The 18,399-nt window shown below is 39.4% G+C and overlaps 1 protein-coding gene across 2 annotated transcripts in view; it reads left to right on the forward strand.

Moving 5' to 3' along the window:
• The first annotated feature begins 2,335 nt into the window (after window positions 1-2,335).
• Window positions 2,336-18,399, forward strand: part of Grb14 (growth factor receptor bound protein 14) — a 119,612-nt gene continuing 103,548 nt past the window's right edge. The window contains exons 1-3 of one of the 2 annotated variants that reach the window (XM_048345316.1): window positions 2,336-2,403; window positions 3,588-3,814; window positions 5,062-5,194. In XM_048345316.1, coding sequence (XP_048201273.1) covers window positions 3,624-3,814; window positions 5,062-5,194 — 324 coding nt within the window. In that variant the 5' untranslated portion in view covers window positions 2,336-2,403; window positions 3,588-3,623. Of the gene's footprint in view, window positions 2,404-3,449; window positions 3,815-5,061; window positions 5,195-18,399 lie in introns of those variants that run through there. The other variant, XM_048345315.1, reaches the window with a different exon arrangement.

Consider the following 18,399-nt stretch of genomic DNA (forward strand, 5'->3'; position numbering starts at 1 on the left):
CTTCTTCAGTCATTTAACTTAAATCGCTTTGGCACCAACATATCTCACTGTTCTAAAAATCTCTGTTAAATGCAGGGTGGGAGAGTAGGGATCTAAATTTCCCCCTCATTAACTTCCCTGTTATAGAAAATACCTGTTTAGATGTGACAGTATTTTAAAATCATTTTGTACTGTATGGTCTTTCATTTACAGTAATTTCTTATAAACCTTATTTATTTATTTATTTATTTTTGGATAGGAAAACTAGTACATTTGTTGTTCAAATTATGGTTTGAAGCCAGCCTGGGCAGGAAAGCTCACGAGATTCTATCTCCAATTCGTCACTGAAGTGGAGCTATGTCAAGAGATAGAGCTCTAGCCACAAGCAAAATAGCTCAGGCAGTGCCATGCTCTGAGTTCAAGCCCCAGAATTGGCACTAAAAAATTAATTCTAAGCCAGGCACTTGTGGCTCATGCCTGTATTCCTAGCTACTCAGGAGGCTGAGCTCTGAGGCTCAGGGTTCAAAGTCAGCCTGGGCAGGAAAGTCTGTGATACTCTTATCTCCAATTAGCCACCAGAAAATTATAAGTGGCACTGTGGCTCAAAGTGTTAGAGCTCTAGCTTTGAGCAAAAAAACTCAGGGACAGGGCCTAGGCCCCGAGTTCAAACCCAATGACTGACAAAAAATAAAGTTCTAATAACTCTTGGCATATTTTCTGGATGTAGAAATGGGAATACATTCAATAATTAAAGCTTATTTACAAGACAAAATATTTAGGTTCTCACGTTCAACCACCTGTTGCCTCCTGGTAACAGTAACTGAAGGGACTACAATTTTTACCCATGTGGATTAGAACAGGAGTTTAGGCCTGCAAATGGATTCTTCCTGGGTTCTTACCAAATATAGAATGCCTGGAGAGAAAACACACCACTGGGATTTCATTCTAGACAGTAAGTAGTTTTTCTTGAGGTTAAAAAATTAATCTGGGAAGTGTATCAGGATACACTATTGGGAGATTATATTTCTACTGGTCCAATATGTGTGTGTGTGTGTGTGTGTGTGTGTGTGTGATTTCATATATTCTTTTCTCCAGCAGAAAGCTAAAGCTTTTGGGAGGCGTGTGTGTGTGTGTGTGTGTGTGTGTGTGTGTGTGTGTGTAGGAGAGAAAGACAGGGGAAAGAGAGAGGAAAGAGAAAAATATTTGCATATATATGCATATGTATACATATACAGAGAGAGAGAGAGAAAGAGAGAGAGAGAATTGTTGAGAGTGCAGAGGGAACAAACAGCAGTTTGAGAGCTAATGATCTTTTATTGATTGCCCAAATCCTATTTTTTTGAGAGAGAGGGAGGGAGAGAGAGAAGAAATAGTTGAGATGGTTGTAAAAGAGTTCCGGATAAAATCAAGATGATAATGACTAAAGTTAATTTTTTCCTTTGCTTCTTCAGCTCAAAGCTATCTGGAAACACATGCATCATTTATATTTTGTTGGAATGATCTCCATATATCTCAATACTTTTACATGAGCCACTTAAAACCCACACATAGAAAGAATCCAGACCAGAATTTGTAGAATTGGAGTGAATGAGGAGTTTGCCTGACACAAATCTTCAAAAACTGTTAGCTGTAAGCAAATCACTGAAGACTCACACCTATAATCCTAGCTACCTAGGAGGCTGAGTTATGATCCTGGGTCAAAGCCAACCCGGGCATGAAATTCCCTAAGACCCTTTATCCAATTAACCAACAAAAATCCAGAGGTAGGGATGTTACTCTCCAGCTAAGAGACAATACCCAGGCCCTGATTTCAAGCACCAGTAACACACACACACACACACACACACACACACACACACACACACACACACACCACACACACACTTTGTCTGTTACCACAAGGAATATTCTTCCGAAAATCCCTTGGTTTGGCCTGTCTTGTCTGTTGCATATATAAAGCATCTTGGAGATCACAACCTCCCTGAGACTCATTCTACTTCTGCCATTTTTTTTGACATAATTTTAACATTAGACAAATAAGAAGTTGGATTTCTTAAATTCTTTGACTCGACGCTTTTCTCCCTTCACGAAATAAACCCAGTGCTTTGTGTAACCCAGTAACTCTAAAGCTAGGGGCACTTGGCTTTGAGCTGTGATTGGTTTGTAGCCCTGGTGGGGGACAGGGTTGCTGGCTTCATGAAGAGGTAATGTTTACCTTTCCCGGGGTAGAGGTTATGAAGGTTAAGAAAACCTGTGGAAACAGATGCCAGGGACAGATGTTACCCAATTTGACCAAAGGACATAGAGTGTGTGAGATACTTGGAATTGCATTCATGGGTTGGAACACTTACAGGAAGAGCAGAAACTCCATCTCCCTGCATTTCAAAGTAGGGCTGCTGCATCTCAGAGGATGGGCCCCCTGTAGTGAGTATTTCAAACAGTCTGGGATTTTGAGCTGGGAGCTTCTGGACTGGGATCTTGACTGCTAGGTTACTAAATGTTATGGTGTTAAAAGGTACTTACTGGATGTCTTTGGGCCTTCGTTTCCTTATGTTTAAAATGAGGCAACTATCTAACGGATGAGGCACTCAGGAGGATGGGATGGGAATTCATTAAGTGGAAACTGCTCTCATTAAACGAATATTAATAATCTTTCTAATTCCAGACACCTTCAGATTTACTTGTGCTTTACTGAGAATTCGCCAAATCTCAGTCGTTTTCTATAAGGATAGTATCCCCTCCTCATTGCTTACCCAGCCCCTCCTTGGCAGCCCAGTGTAGGTGAGAGGTACTTGGAGGGCTGCGGGGGGGGGGGGGGGGACGGGGGAGATCCCCAAGACCCCTTGGCTCCCGGGTAAGGTGGGGCCTGTTATGGCGGCCCTGCAAAGGCCTAAGGTAATCTGAGATCGCACAGCGGGAAATCAAGGGTGTAAGGGGCAGTCTTGCCCAGACCACATTCGCCGGCGTTCCGGCGGGCCAGGCGCGGGCACCCTCTCTGCTCGGTCCTGGTCTCCCGCGGCGCTGGGCCCAGCCCCGGATTCCGCCAGGCGTTGCTGAGCCCACCTGGGGAGGTAGGGGTGCAGGGCCCAGGAGACCGCAGCTGAAGCCCTGGCAGAAACAGCCGAGAACCGACTCCAGCGCGCCCCCTGAGCGCCCGGGGCCAAGAGCTGGGCGGGCCGAGAGCCCTCCCCGCCCCTCGCGCGCCCTCCCCGCCCCCTCCGCGCCGCGCCCGCCCGCGGCCCCCTCCCACCGGCCGCTCCTCCCCTCTCCCCACCCCCCCTCCTCCTCCTTCTCCTCCCCCTCTTCCTTCTCCTCCCCCTCCTCTCCCCCCTCCTCTCCCCCCTCCTCTCCCCCTCCTCCTCTTCCCCTCCTCCTCCTCCTCCTCCTCCTCGTCCTCCTCCTCCTCCCTTTCTCCCCCTCCCCCTCCCCCTCCTCCTCCGCCCCCTCCCCTCCCCCGCCGCCTCGCACACCGCTCGGCCGCGCGTCCGAGCCGCCCGGGCCGAGAACGCAGGCTGGGAGGCCACCGCACCTGCAGGGCTCTTGGGCTGCCCGGGCCGCCCCGGAGCTCCCCGCCGCCGATCCCCTCCGACTCCCTCTCCCCTCGCCAGGTCGCTTATGACGCCCAAGACCCCGAGCTGGCGACCATGACCACTTCCTTGCAAGATGGGCAGAGCGCCGCGGGCAGGGCGGCCGCCCCGGACCCGCCGCTGGCCGCCCAGGTGCGCGGAGCTGCCCAGGGGAGGGGCGACGCCCAGGACCCGGCGCCCGCTGCGTGGCTGCCCGCGCGGGCGCTCTTGCCCGCTCCGGACGGGACCCGCGGCTCTGCCGCAGACAGGTAGGCAGGCAGCCCTGGAGGGCGCGGGGGAGTGTCTGGGGTTGGCTGTCGGCGAGGGGGTGAGGAGGCGGTCCTAGGGGGTGAGCCTGGTGCCCAGAGCTGGGCCAAGTTTGTGAAAGTCTCCGAAGACAATTCCCAGTGAGCTGGCTCCTATCGGAAAGGAAAGGCAGGACATTGCGATCTCACAGCGCCTTATAAATAGCATCACCGTTTCATTGAGCTCTCCCCTGTCCTGGGTTTCTATCCATTCCTGTGAACTAGGAGGCCGAACTCCAAACTGCTGCTGCTTTGATGGCCCTGTATGTTTTTTGTTTTTTTAAATAAACAATCTTTTTTGTTTTATAGATTAACAAAAAACACAAACAAACAGCAAGAATGAGCTCACCTCCCACATACTCTCAACAGCGACCCTAGAACAGCAAAGCGTGGATTGACATTTGAGCAGTCTTTCCTGTTCAACAGTAAAGAAAAGGCTTTAAAAAGGTTTCCAATCTCCACAGCTTTCAATGCTGAGTGCCTATAGGCTTGCATTTACTTTAAGAAAAAGGCTCCAATCATACCTAAACAAAAAAAAATACATGCTTTATCTCCACACATATAAATGGCACTGTTTTCCTTTCAGATGTTGGGAGTGTTCTGACTTTGGTGAAGTTAAAATTCCTCTGCAGTGGACTCGAGTGCATATATTCTAGCAAATTCAACCAACTTACCTCTTCAGAAATACTGCCTTGTTGTTTAGTATCTATAAGAACTTGGAAAAATCAACAGACTGTGTGTGGGCAACATTGTGAATGAAATTCAAAGTGAGACGAACCACAGCTATAATTAATAAATCATAACTTTCAGAAGTGTTTAGTAAAATACCATAGGGATCAGTCCACTAAATGTAACTTAGTGACTTTTTCAAGTTAATGGATGCATGACAATCTCGAAGTCCTGAGGATAATGTTTAGTAATCGTATGCTCCATCTTGCTGCTTCAGGAAAATTCACCAGTGTGCAGGAAATGAAGTATCTTAATGGTAATTTTGAAGGCAAAAAAGGAATATTAGATTTATTCATATCAATTAGCATATTGTATTTTGTTCTACAGATAGTACATTGCAGACCTATCCTGCATATTTTCTATAATATTATCACTGTCATAGAATAGTACACGTTGGCCTTAACAACACTATTTCATCCTGACAGCAATTATATTTTACATTCTGTTTTATGTAAATTACATTCTATGTTCTCTTGGTGTAGGAGAAAAAAGAAAGATCTTGATGTTCTGGAACTGCCATCTATTCCAAACCCTTTTCCTGAATTGTGCTGTTCTCCATTTACATCAGTGTTGTCAGGAGGCCTGTTTCCGAAATCAAATTCAAAGAAAAAACAGGTATGTTTTTCTAATTTGTTTTTAATCCAAACAATTTAGGAATTCTAAATCCATACAGTATTTTAAGATTTCTTAGGACCTTAATATTTAACAAAGATTAACACAGTCATGTTAAATAATTTCATTTCCTATAGTAGGTCTTTTGGTTGCCTTTCAGGTTCTCAGCTTTCTCAACTGTTTAAGAGGAATGGTATAAAGTTCCTTCTTAGTGTATTGATTTACGAGAGTGAGTAGATCAAAAGTACAGTGCCTGGGAATTATTACCATTAATCAGGCAGGTTGTAGAGTTCTGTATGATAGTATCTTGTTCATTTTGAGTTCCAATTTTAATTGGAAAAGTGTGGGTCAGTGATTGAGAAGGGTGGAATGGGGTTTGGCAATTTCTTAGTACCGTCTTTCATCTTATACATTACAATTATACCAACCTCATTTACCAAAGACAAGTGAAACAGTAAATGGCAAGAGGTAATAGAGTTTAGGGCCAGAGTGAATCTTCTTCCTTTCGCTGGACTTCACACTTTGAGAGCTCTGACTGCAGAAGGCTTATGACTTATGACGATTGGAAGACTGTCACACACACACACACACACACACACACACACAGACCCCAATCCTACGATTGAACACAGGGCGTGGGTGCTGTCCTTTAGCTTTTTTGCTCAAAGCTAGAGCTCTACCACTTGAGCCATCACTCTACTTCTGACTTTTGGGGGTTAAGTGGAGGCAGACAACAGTCTCAGACTTTCTTCCATGGCTGTCTTCTAACCATAATCCTCAGATTTCAGTCTCCTAAGTAGCTAGGATTACAGGCATGAGCCATCAGTACTTGGCTAGATGATAGAATTTTTAAAATGACCCCCCGCCTCAAGTTTAGTTTTTAGTTTGAGACTGACAAGAACAAATTAAAATGTAATAGAGAAACAATGAAGAGGTGATACACAATAATTGTATGTTTTGAGAAAAGGAATCAGTGACTCTTAGAGTAATTCATGTCTTGTCATCTACTTCCAGTTGGCAAAACAAAGAGAAGCTTCATTTGAGAAATTGCTTCTTGTTCTTATGCGGTAGAGGTAATAATTGAGGCAGCTATGTGCTCGTAGTGAGGAAAGGAGTGGTGATCAGAGAGGGGAAAAGGCAAAGGTCATTGTCCTCCTCTATACCTTTAATTTATTACCTCTAATTGCTTCAATAATATGTGGCTATACTTTTGGAAATGGAGGAAATACCCTAGGCAGTAGATACATGCTCAATAAAATAGGGCAATAACAGACAGTAGGAAATGTTTTTTTTTTTTTTAATATGGACATTTGGCATAAGTATAAACCTTGGAGAAGTGGGGATTTGAAGTGTAATTGACTATAATTTGGCTGTGGATAGATAAAGAGGAGACTCTTTTGGGAGTTTTATTATCATGAACAGGTTTGAAGTCAGATCTCAAAAACAAACAAACAAAACAAACCCCTATTGGAACATCCAAGCTTCTTCATAGTTTGGCTTTCAGTTCAGGATACAGGGGTGATATAGATTTGATTCTGTGCTGTGGTGGGGAGAAAAGTTGATTCAGGTTGTCCCAGACAATCCAAGTGGGAAAGGAAATGTCTGATGATGATATAACATTCACTTGGAGGAGTTTAGTTGCTAATTTCTCTAATTATGGAAGAATTGTTACATTTCCCCTACCAGGCTAGGCACTGCACACCTTGGTATTCATAACTCACACAAAAGTAGCATTTATCAAAGCTTGCTTTGATTGGGGGTTGAGGTTGGAGCTGGAGTTGAACAGAGGAAGAAGAGTAGAAAGATAGTGGCCTGGACATGGAATAAACATGAGAGCTGGACGATCTTGATTCAAGGCTAGGCTGAGTAGACAAGTCTGTGAGACTTCATCTCCAAAATATAGCCAGCGAAAATGGAAGACTTGAAACATGGATTAAGTAGTAGAGGACCAGCTGAACAAGCAAGATGAGCAAACACAAAGCCCTGAGTTCAAACCCAAGTGCTGTGTGTGTGTGGGAGGGGTGGGGGGAACGTGTTGGTATGTTCAGTTGAGTACGGTGAGGAGAAAGAGAGAAGGTGAGGTCTTAGAGTTCAGGTGTCTTATGAGTGTGAGGAAAGTCAAGAAAATACAGTAAGACATAGTGGATTTTTTTTTCCAGTTAGGCTTAGCAATTAGAAGATAGGGAGAAGATGATACACTGATACTGAGTTCTGTAGGTGTCCTGCTTTGGCCAGTGTCCTTTGTGATGCATTCACATAGCCAGCTGTGATTTTTCATGAGAGCCCTGGATTGAATACTAGGGACCAAATACACGATACCATCTGCTTTTCAAAGGAACTTCCTGTCAGTGCATTTCTAGGCCCGGTACCTGGGTAGTATTTCCTGTGAAGAGAACATCCCAAAGTTGCGGGAAAGGAAGGATCCCTTTTGCCTTAAATATCCTTTTCCCACATCTAGACTTTGCTTTCAGAACTGATTTTTATTCCTTTGGACATGTTCACTTCTTTGCAGTGAGAGAAATTTTGAGACTATCTGACTGTGTCAGTGATTTCCCCAGGCTCAGTGTCTTTGTGACATACATATCCCTTTTACATGATGCTATTTCTGGCCCATTTCTCTCTAGCCTTTGGTTGAGATGATGTCAATGATAGTATTTGTATTCTTCTGCTGAATATTCTTACGTTTGAATCATTATGTGAAGATGTTTCTGTTCTTTATATTCTCTTTCATTTTTCTAACAATTTGTCATTTTAGAAATTCCTTCCTCTCTATAGGAAAAGTGAAGAATTGTTATTTACATATGAATGACCAGAAAGTTTGAGGGAATCCGAAGTAAAAACATTGGACATATCATTTAGCCTTCCAAAACCACTGTCAGAAATCTCTTTATAGCACTGTATAACTGAATTTGAGATTCCTGCATGATGCATGAGTGGTAAAGTGCATTGAAGCCACAAATAGGGAATGCTTTAGCTCGTTTTGTAGATAAAAATCCCAAACTATACAATATTGTAGGCTTTCAGTATTATTATTTTAAAATGACAGAATGAGAATCTAGTCTCTGTTCTGTCTGTCTCTTCTTTATAATGCTTTCTACATTAAACTCTAAGCATATTTTTGTGTTTTCTAATAACATGCAAATTGATAACTCAGCAATGATCTGTTATCTATTATACATACACATATGTGTATATGTGTATATCTAAATATATAGATATATCAGCTATATATATTAAGTTATATATACTAAAATGACTTTCATAATGAATTTGATCTCTTTTCTAAATTATCAGATTAAATTTGACAAGTAATAATTCTTTAGTAGTGACCCTCTAAATGCCTATTACTAAAGGGAAAAAGGGAATAAGAGTTAACCACTGCCTAGTTTACGTGACTGGGCCTAGCTTGTGTAGGAGCTCTATTCTGATTGTTTCCCAGGATTTTATACATGAACTGAGGTAGAATACAGTCTCTGAGAATTTTGAAGATTAAATCTGTGAAAAACTGTGAGTTTGGAGGGATGTTTCTTTTACAAATGTGTAAATTGGACCTAGGAAACAGTAGGTAGCTAAGAGTGACATAACTGGCACCAGAAATCTGTGTTTCTTGAAGAGTCAACAGTTACTTTTCAGGAAGACTTAATTTCTGGGAAAATTTTGATTATAAAAATAATATAAGCAATAAAAACATGTATCTGCATGGGTAGTTAAAACAGTCCATAATACATAAATAGCAAGGGTGATAAAAACCATTTGTTCATATTCTCTAAGATCCTGAAATTTCCCTTTTCTTTTTCCACTGCTTCTTGAAACATAATTAATTCATTGTAGTTTGTCTTCTAACTTTTGTCTTCTAAACTTGATATGAAAGATCTGTCAAATAATTGGTTTATCCAGTAGTATTTATTAGTGTTGTCAGTAGACAACTTTTATGTGTAGTATACAGTCCATTCCATTTCATTTCCTGAGAATACTAGGAAGTCTGTTACATACTTTTTTTTTCCTGGTCTTGGGGCTTATACTCAGGGCCTGGGTTCTGTCCCTGAGTTCTTCTGCTTAAGGCTAGCACTCTACCCTTTTGAGCCACAGTGCCACTTCTGGTTTTCTGGTGGGTAATTGGGGATAAGAGTCTCACAGAGTTCCCTGCCCAAGTTGGCTTGGAACTTTGATCTTCCAATCTCAGTCCTCTGAGTAGCTAGGATTACAGCTGAATCCATGGGTGCCTGACTTTGACAACCACATTTTAAGACTTAAAAATGAATGTGCATAAATTTGAAGTGATTAGTCCATACTTACAGTATAAATAAAGAAAAAATCAGAGTATCATATCTCTATGTGGTTTATCCCTTTTTACACCATTTCTAGTCTATTCTTTCTGAAGTAAGCTTTTATTATATATCTGGAAAAAAAAACCCTAAGAAATTAGAATTCTGTACTCTGTCTTTGATTTCTCTTTCTTTTAGTGTTCCAGGGACTTTCAAGAGATAAATTGCTCTCTGTCCTCAAATTAAAAGGCCCCTTACATCATCCTTTTTGATACTTTAATAATTCCAATTTTTATGTGCTGAACCTATAAATGTAGCCCCAAATGACTCTTGTGTGTCTGCTACATTGACTAATCTATTCTTGCTCATTTCTGTGAGATGAGCACAAATAGAGGAACTCTATTTCTCGTACTCTCATCGCTCCAGACTCAGCAATTATCAAGATTTACCTCATTTACTTAATCTAGTCTTAAAATTTTTGTTTTCTTTTTCACAATAGTTTGGAATAAATCCCAGACATCTTGACATTGCAATTCTACCTAGTTTTATATTCATTTCTGAAAAACTCATTTAAAAAATATAACCCAAATGCCATTATTCCCTTGCAAAAATAACAGTAATTTCTTAGTATCATCTAAACTCATCTATAATCAAATTTTCTCTGTTGGAATGCACATGAAATGCTCAAATTACAACTGGTTATGTTTCAAAAGTCTGCAAATTACTTCTTTGGAAGCCTGAATTCATTCTCTGATGGAAACAGCATCATAAATTGTATTCTGGCCCTCTGAGCTATTTGACAAAATTCCACTTAATGTGACATGAAACACAAATATATATATATATATACACACACACACACACACACACACACACATATATGAAGGAAGAATAAAAGAAACAGTACTAACAGTACTAGTTTCTGTTAGTATTTCAAACAAATCTATATTGGTAGCAGCAATTTGTTACTTATGAATGCTGGTACTTTATGAAATCATCTTTTTTGGAAAAGAATTTCAAACAATACAGATTGTTGTAGCTCTGTTAAAGTAGGCCATAAAACAGTGTTTCTTGAAGTGTGGTCACTAAAACACCTTCCTCAGAATACTTGGTCTTGCAAAACCCACTGAATGATGTCCTTTGAGGAAGGACAGAGGAATTGGACTTCCTGTGTGTTTTTATCTATGTCACATGTGCAAAATCCATGCTACTTTATTCTCTACCACTTTCAGTCTCTGTCAATCTGATCTTGCAAAATTGTGGACAAACTCATTTAGTTGAGAAAAAGTAGGGATATTACACATGGACTTTAGTTGGTATTTTAGCCATGTATTGATTGTCAGAGAAAATAGAACCTCATGTGAACTAGCCTGAAAGGTTATGCTTTTGTATCTGAAGGCCAAAAGATCACCAATTTCATGGGAGACTGAAATGGAGAACTAGAATGTCAGCAAAAGTCAAGGCAACCATTTTCTCTGTTCTCTCTTTTGTACTCCCACAAGTGCACTACATACTCTGAATCTCCTTGCAAATCGACCTCGTTTACTGTCACTTCTCTACATTATTGCTTGCTAATAGCTGCTTCTAAATGTTCTCTTTTTAGTGATTCATTATTTTGTAACTTATCAGAGTTTGTGTCTGGAGAGCGATTATTTCAGTGTATCCAGCTCTCACCTAGTCAATTATAGCAAAATGAAGAGAGACTCAGCAGAGTCTGGAAAGTACTATGAGTGGTACAGTTTCAGTAGGTATAGCATATGAAGGCATTGTAGAACAATGTAGTACCATGGAGCAGGGGACATATCAAACAAAAAGAGTAAGCGGGCACTAAAACCAATTGTTCTCAGGTAAGATCTATGTTGACTTACTGATTGGTTTGTTTGATTGTCTAGTTTACAGTTTTCAGTTCTTTTGCTTCAATTCATTTGATTTTCATGAAATATATTTACTAGGCAGCAGTGTTTGTAAATGCCACCCTTCCATGATAATCAACTTCAGCCATTTTCCTGAGTGTACATTTTAGGACAGACACAGTATAGACACATGTGTGTCCCTTGGTCCCTGATAATGGGAGCTGCTAACTGAGGATTCTCTTAACCTCAAGCTAGGCTATCTTCGTTTTTAGCAAAGGACAATTGTCCCTCCCTGTTTTGAAACTGAATTCCTCTAACTGATCTTGTATTTATTAAATTTTTACTTCCAGCTTGAAGCTTGGTTAATTCCCAGAGTACATTTGAAGTCTAGTTTTTGTCTTCAATTTCAGTTTTATTGTTTACTTTTTGAAAACCTACCTTTCTGCTTTGTTTTCCCTATAGGAATATATTATGTTCTATCAAGAGAAGCAAATGTGACATCATCCATAGTTCAATATAATGTGAATCTTGTACTAGGAAAGATTTTTGCCGTCTTATAGATACTACTTTGGGGGAAAAAAGCTGTCAGCTTATAGGGAACAGTAATGAATTCCATTATGCAAGGTGCATGCATTTGGATAGAGACATAGACTTCAGAATTGCCTGCTTAACACTTTAAAGGATAGCTCAAAGGAGACTCCAGAAGTGACTACAACCCTTTGCCCCATCAAGGAATAAAGGGGGAACAATCCCAGTTAATTTACAAGAGAAATGTGAGAATTAACCTAGGGAAAGAATCCTTCTTGTCCTTCTTTTTAGCCTATACACTTAAAATTTTTCAAAGTTACAGAAAATGAATACCATTAGGAGGTTCTAATCTAAAATGCTTATATTCCAAAAGATGAATGGAAATTGGTGGTTTATTCACATACATTAAAATTTTTTATTATGAAGTGTTTGTACAAAGCAGTCAAAATTACATACATCAGGTTATGAGTACAAGGCTTCTTGATCAATACCACCCCTTCCTTCATTCTTCTGCACTTACCTCCTCCCATCCCTATCCTCAAATTAGATATTTCCATTTTACATAATGTCCAATGGATATAATGGCTGCATTTGCTTGCTGTCCTCCTTCTGTTCCTGTGTCCCACAGATGTAATGTTATATATGATGCTTAGATTGGCAGAACTCAGTTTTATTATTGTATAATAGCTCGAAAGCACATTATGCTTACAACATTCCATGTACCACTTTTAATGTTGTCTCTGTGGAAAGATGTGAATTATTATAATATGGGGGAAAATAATGGAATGCGATGTATCATCATCAAAGTCTTACCTACTAGAGAGTGTATCCCATCTGGGAATTTGCAGTGGGAGGTGGAAGACAGGATCCCCTATTCAAAATCTGAGCAAAGAATATGAGATTAAATGTAAACTTTAAAATTTTGTACAGGCACTGAGACTTGAATTCCAAGCCTGAACTCTTGCTCAGTTTTTTTTTTTTTTTTTTTCATTCAAGGCTGGGGCACTGCCACTTCTAGCTTTTTACTGGTTAGCTGGAAATAAGAGGCTCTCTCTCAGGTTTATCTGCCTGGGCTGGCTTTGAACTTGATATGATTACAAGGATAAAATAGTTTGTCCTATAATTGAAAATATTTGAAGCTGGTATATATCTAAGATATAATATTCATTTGGTTGAGTTTGGCTTGTGGAATGGTCACTACCCTTGTGTTCGCTAAATTTCTTTTGCTTCATTCTCAAACCATCAATTAGGTTGTTCAAGACAAAAATAAAGGGACAACTTTCTGGTCTAGTTATTTAGTCAACAAGACAGACTGGGATCTGTACCTTCTGTCTCTTCTGCCACATCCTAATTTAAGCCATACAGAAACCTTAGAAGATTTGGCTTCTGTATTAGCCTATCTTGGTCCATATGCCATACCGTTGTTAGCTGGGACTTTTAGAAGTACAGATCACATCATCTCATTTGCTGGTTGAAAAGGTTTTGATAACTTAGAATAAAGTCTGCAATTCTTACTTTGGCCTACAAGTCTGTATATGGTTTGGCATAATCTACTCCTTCAACCTCATCTACGTTCAACTCTTTGTTCATTATAGTCCAGACACAGTCCTACCTGCAGTGAACTTGGCAAACTTTTTTTCTACCTCAAGCCATGGGGTTGACTGTATTCCTGACCTAGGAATGCTTTTCTGGCTCTTTATTTACATGCTAATCCTTCTCTCTTTATTCTTTGGATATTAGCTTAAGAATAACCACCAAGGTGGCCTTTTTGAACAACTTACCTAAATATTTTGTCTGTCTGCTTGCCTGCCTGCTTTCCTTCATTTCTTCCTTCTTTCATTCCTTTTTTCCTGTATCAATTTTCTCAGTTTACCTTTTCCACGATGCTTGCCACAATCTGAATTGTATTATTTATCTATTTGGCATAAAACTATTTTCCATTAAGTGGACAATCTTTCATTCATGTTCTTGGGATCTTTCCTTGAAAGAATGGTTAAATAAGTAGTTATTGAAGATAAATTTAAAATTGAAACCAGTTCTTATCAAATTGAATTGTTTTGATATATTTCTTCTAGTCAGTGATCTCTGTTAAATTGTTAAAAACATTCCTACTTCTATTAAAGTATTTTGTCTTCAAAAGCAAAATTATATGTTCAGATCCTAACTGTATTTTATCAATGTAATATTTACTTTCATTAACACAAATTTGACTGTGTGTAATGAAATTAGTTTTGTGACTTTGTGCATTATCTTATTTGTAATCCTAAGCCAGTAGAGATCAGTGAGATGCTTCGCTTCCATTCTGTTTTCTGTGCATTCATAAAATCTGCTCAAAAACGTTAAATAGAACATCAAGTAGGCTTTTCTCTCTCAGACCCAGGTGTAGGTAGTGGAAGATGCTTTAATTATTAAGTATTAATGGCACTGATGAATGATTCATGCTGAGGTTCATCACATGGAAATGGGGAGACATATGTCCCTTAAACATACATGAAGCTGTTCCAATGGGAGGGTACTCACATAGACGTAAGGGATCTGGTTTCTAGATCTTATCCTCTAGATGTACTTTCTCCTAAAACGTATCTTTCTGAGAACCCATTGGTGTTCAGCCTTCTCAGCTGGGCATCTCCTTCAGGGTTTTATACATGAGGAAAATTTCCTTAAGTCAAAGCACCACAAATCGGAAGAGGTTCCTGTCCTTTATACTTTAAACTTTCCTCTCTCCCTCTTCCTTTTCCTCTCATCGCCCTTGTTCCCTCCCTGGCTCGCTCTTCCCCTCTCCCCCCTCTCTCTTCCCCTCACCCCTCTCAAAAGGTCTTGCTGTATTGCTAGGTCTGGTCCTGAGTTCCCAGTCTTCCTCCTTGTGTTAGGATTATAACATGCTCTACTATTCACAGTTTTTACTCCTATTTCTGTTAAGGGTGAATAATAACTAGAATAAGGATTTTGGTCAGTTTAAAATCCTCATTACTGAGGCGATATGAAAGTGCAGTGGGACTGATGACAATTTTCATTTTCAGTTTTCCTCATTCTGTTTTCATTTTTCACGTTCAATTTTCATTTTTTTGTTAGAAGTGCTATAATAACCATCAATGGAGAGTTTCCTAAGAACAAAGCAGAGAGCTATCAGTGAGAAATATTGAGTGTTGAAAATGACCTATTGTCATATATTTCAATGTATTTTCTGTGGTTACTAATACGTATTTATAGGTATACCAGTAGCTGAAAGAAAATATGCTACAAACAGCAGGTGTGTTATAGATTAGTGCTGTAGGTCTTGGGAAACTGACTTGGACCATTGGCTTACTGATGTAAGTTTCCTGGGAAGAGCACTTGGAAACTGTTCCTGTTAGAATGGACACTGAGAGAAGGTGGGCTACAGTGCAGCTGCTACAAGCCCCATAGGAAGTCTGGAGTTTGTCTGGTCTTGTAGAATTATTCAGAATTGGGCTGCCTAGAACATGCCAAATCTTGGACATGGTAGCTCTCGTGAACAAAATGAAGCAGAAAGTAGGAAGACCTTAGCAACAATGTCTTCCTCATACATACTCGGGGAAATGAGTATTTCAGCACTGAAGGAGGAAGATATAGGGAATTGCTACAATCAACTGCAGTTAGTGATTGTTTGATAAATAATTTCTTTTCTGGAAAACCAAAAATTTCAGGAAGAACTCAAGGATAAAACTTGTACATGATTTATTCCAAATTTCCAAAGTATTTCAATCTAGTGTTGGTAAATGTGTTGTAGAAAATCGTCCTGCAAGTTTCCAATCCTACATAGTTCCCATTTTATCATAAATTATTTTCATATGCCCCACTTCTTAAAAAATTCACATATTACATTCCATGTGAAACCATACCCTATTTTTTTCTCTTGTAATCCCTTCCCATGGTTTTACCCCTGCTATTACCGTATCTGATCTTAGTACCTGGATACTGTATATATGTGTATTGGAAGTAGGGAAGCGAAAGGGAATAACAAAATTGAGAGAAAAAGGATAAAAAGACAAACCATTGCAAAAGCAATACTTACAAAACCATTTGGTATAAACCAACTGTACAACTTATGGGGGGTGAGGAATGGGGAGGGAGGAGGTAGGGGAAAGTGAGGGAGAAGGTAACAAGTTGAATAAGACATGTACTTGCCTTACATAGGAAACAGTAACCCCTCTGTACTCCACTTTGATAATAAAGAAGAAAAAAATCATATTCTACATGGTGGACTGATTTTTAGGTGTATACTATTTTCTTTCATTAAAATACAAGAAATTTTTCTTTTAAGTTATGACTCATGTTTTTAGTGTTTTTTTCTAGAATGATACACTTCTATGAAATTGGGAAGTTAAATTTTATCTGACAAAATATAAAATCTTATTTGTGTGATTTGAGAGTGGTAACTTTACTTTTTCAATATATTGTTGACATTTGTCTTGCATTGAGTGAACTCAATCTGAAGCCTTAAACTTTTAATGAAAATATGCTTAATATGTAGCTAAAAACATTATGAGAAAAAATTAGGAAAGACGGTATAGGAGTATGTTTGGTTTGGAGACGGTATATACATAATAAACATATTTTCTCAGTTTTTAAAAGATTATGTTAGTTGGAACAAATTACATTTAACTCAAAGAACAAAAAGTTATTCATGGAAAAGTTTTGTTTATAAAGCATTTAGAAATTGAGAATGTGAATGAATCTTTCCAGATACCAAGACTTTTTCAAGTTAGGATAGTTTTCACTTTGCTATTTAATTCTGTGATAGGAGATCCTGAATAGCTTACAGTTGGTTCATAATTAAAGATAATTTTAGCTCAGATAGAAATCTAAAAGCTAACATTATCTCTCACAAGTCCTGTACTACTACTACTTCTTTACTCCATTAGGTCAGCTTTCTTTACTGTAGTAATAAAAATAGCTGTGATCTTCAACTTACAAGAGAAGAAGTTTACTTTAACTCACAGTTTGGGAGATTTTAGTTCATGATTATGTGGCCCCAATGTGTTTTGGGCCTGTGGAAAGGCAGTACACAATGGTGGGGGAGCACAGCAGTATACAATGGTGGGGGAGCACAAAGTAGAGCACAGCTGTTTTCCTTCTGCTGTCTGGGAAATGACAGCAGTGAAGGAGCTGGGATTCCAGTATCCCTTCAAGGACACTTTCCCAGTGACCTAACTTCCTTCCACTAAGTCCTACTTCTCAACGTTTCTGCCTCTCCTAGTGGCATCATAGGGTTGGGACAAAGCATTGATACCTGGGCCTTTGGCAGGCTTTCTGGATCCATACTCTAATGGTTACCAAGCTTCTTTTCAGCAATTATTGTCATCTGGCATATTGTATGCTCTTCCTTTTCCTACTAGAATACAAACTATGAAGGCAGGAACTTTGTTTTTTAAGTTATATTTTACTCAGTTTCTAGCAGGTGAACAAAGCCAGGCACATAGTTCCTTGGCAAAGTTTAGATGAATGAATAATTATAAAAAAAAAAGATTGAAGGGGAAAGAAGAGAGAAGTTTATTTAGGAACACTCTGATTTTAATATGAATGACACTAAAATTGCAAAGAAGCTTAGGAAGGGGAATTTAGTTTATGTTCTGGAAGAGGGCCTGGTATTGTTAAATACGAAAAGAGCTCCTGGACAGAGTAAACATTTGTGTATTGTGTTACCACTATAAGCACATTCTAAATTTGGATTACTGTTGCTCAGAATAAGTTTCATTCTTTGTCTTTGGTCTCCTTGTAAGCATTTTCAGGCTTTTAAATGACACATGGATGCCATTTAAAAAGCACTCATGCTTTATGGGGCAGAGTCTACTAAAGCTTTCAGTTGGCCCACATTCACAGTGGAAGATTACTTTCATGCTTGGGAAGGGTGACATCTGGTAGGAAGCACAGTATTCAGAAGAAAGGGCTACTTTGGTATTATTTAACTGTGTATTGGCAAGACTCTGGCCAGTATCTGTTTTCTCTTTAGAGCCATTTTGCATTACATTACAGTACTCTGACTGTGCCCTGCCAAGGAAATTAAGATCAGCTGGAACAGTCTGTAGGTCATTGGCTTGGAATCTTAGGGCACTGGGAACTTGATGTTTTGTTTTAATGACCTCATTGAGGCTGAACCTGCCTTTGTCCCAATAAGCATAAGGGCTCCTTTACAAAAATCACGTCTGCACTTTGGGAAAGATATGGGAGAGGTTCTGAGAAAAGAATGACTAAATATTTGAAAGCATTTGGGTCAACTTCCCAATTGAGAATACTTCATAAATTATGGTGTTCTAGCTGAGAAAGAGGAAAAGGAGACCTTTGATTTATCCACCATGCTTCATGATGTTGGAGACATCCTCTGAAGGCGAAAGACAAAAGTTTTTTCTGTTTTTATTTCCTTATTGTCAAAATGATATACGGAGGGGTTATAGTTTCATATGTAAGGCAGTGAGTACATTGCTTATCCAACTTGTTACCACCTTCCTTATTTCCTCCCTCCCCATTTTCTTCTCCCCCCCATGAGTTGTACAGTTGGTTTACACCATATAGTTTTGTAAGTATTGCTGTTGCATTGGTTTGT

Source organism: Perognathus longimembris, chromosome 4 (genome assembly GCF_023159225.1).
Source record: "Perognathus longimembris pacificus isolate PPM17 chromosome 4, ASM2315922v1, whole genome shotgun sequence".
In the NCBI taxonomy this organism is placed as follows: domain Eukaryota; kingdom Metazoa; phylum Chordata; class Mammalia; order Rodentia; family Heteromyidae; genus Perognathus; species Perognathus longimembris.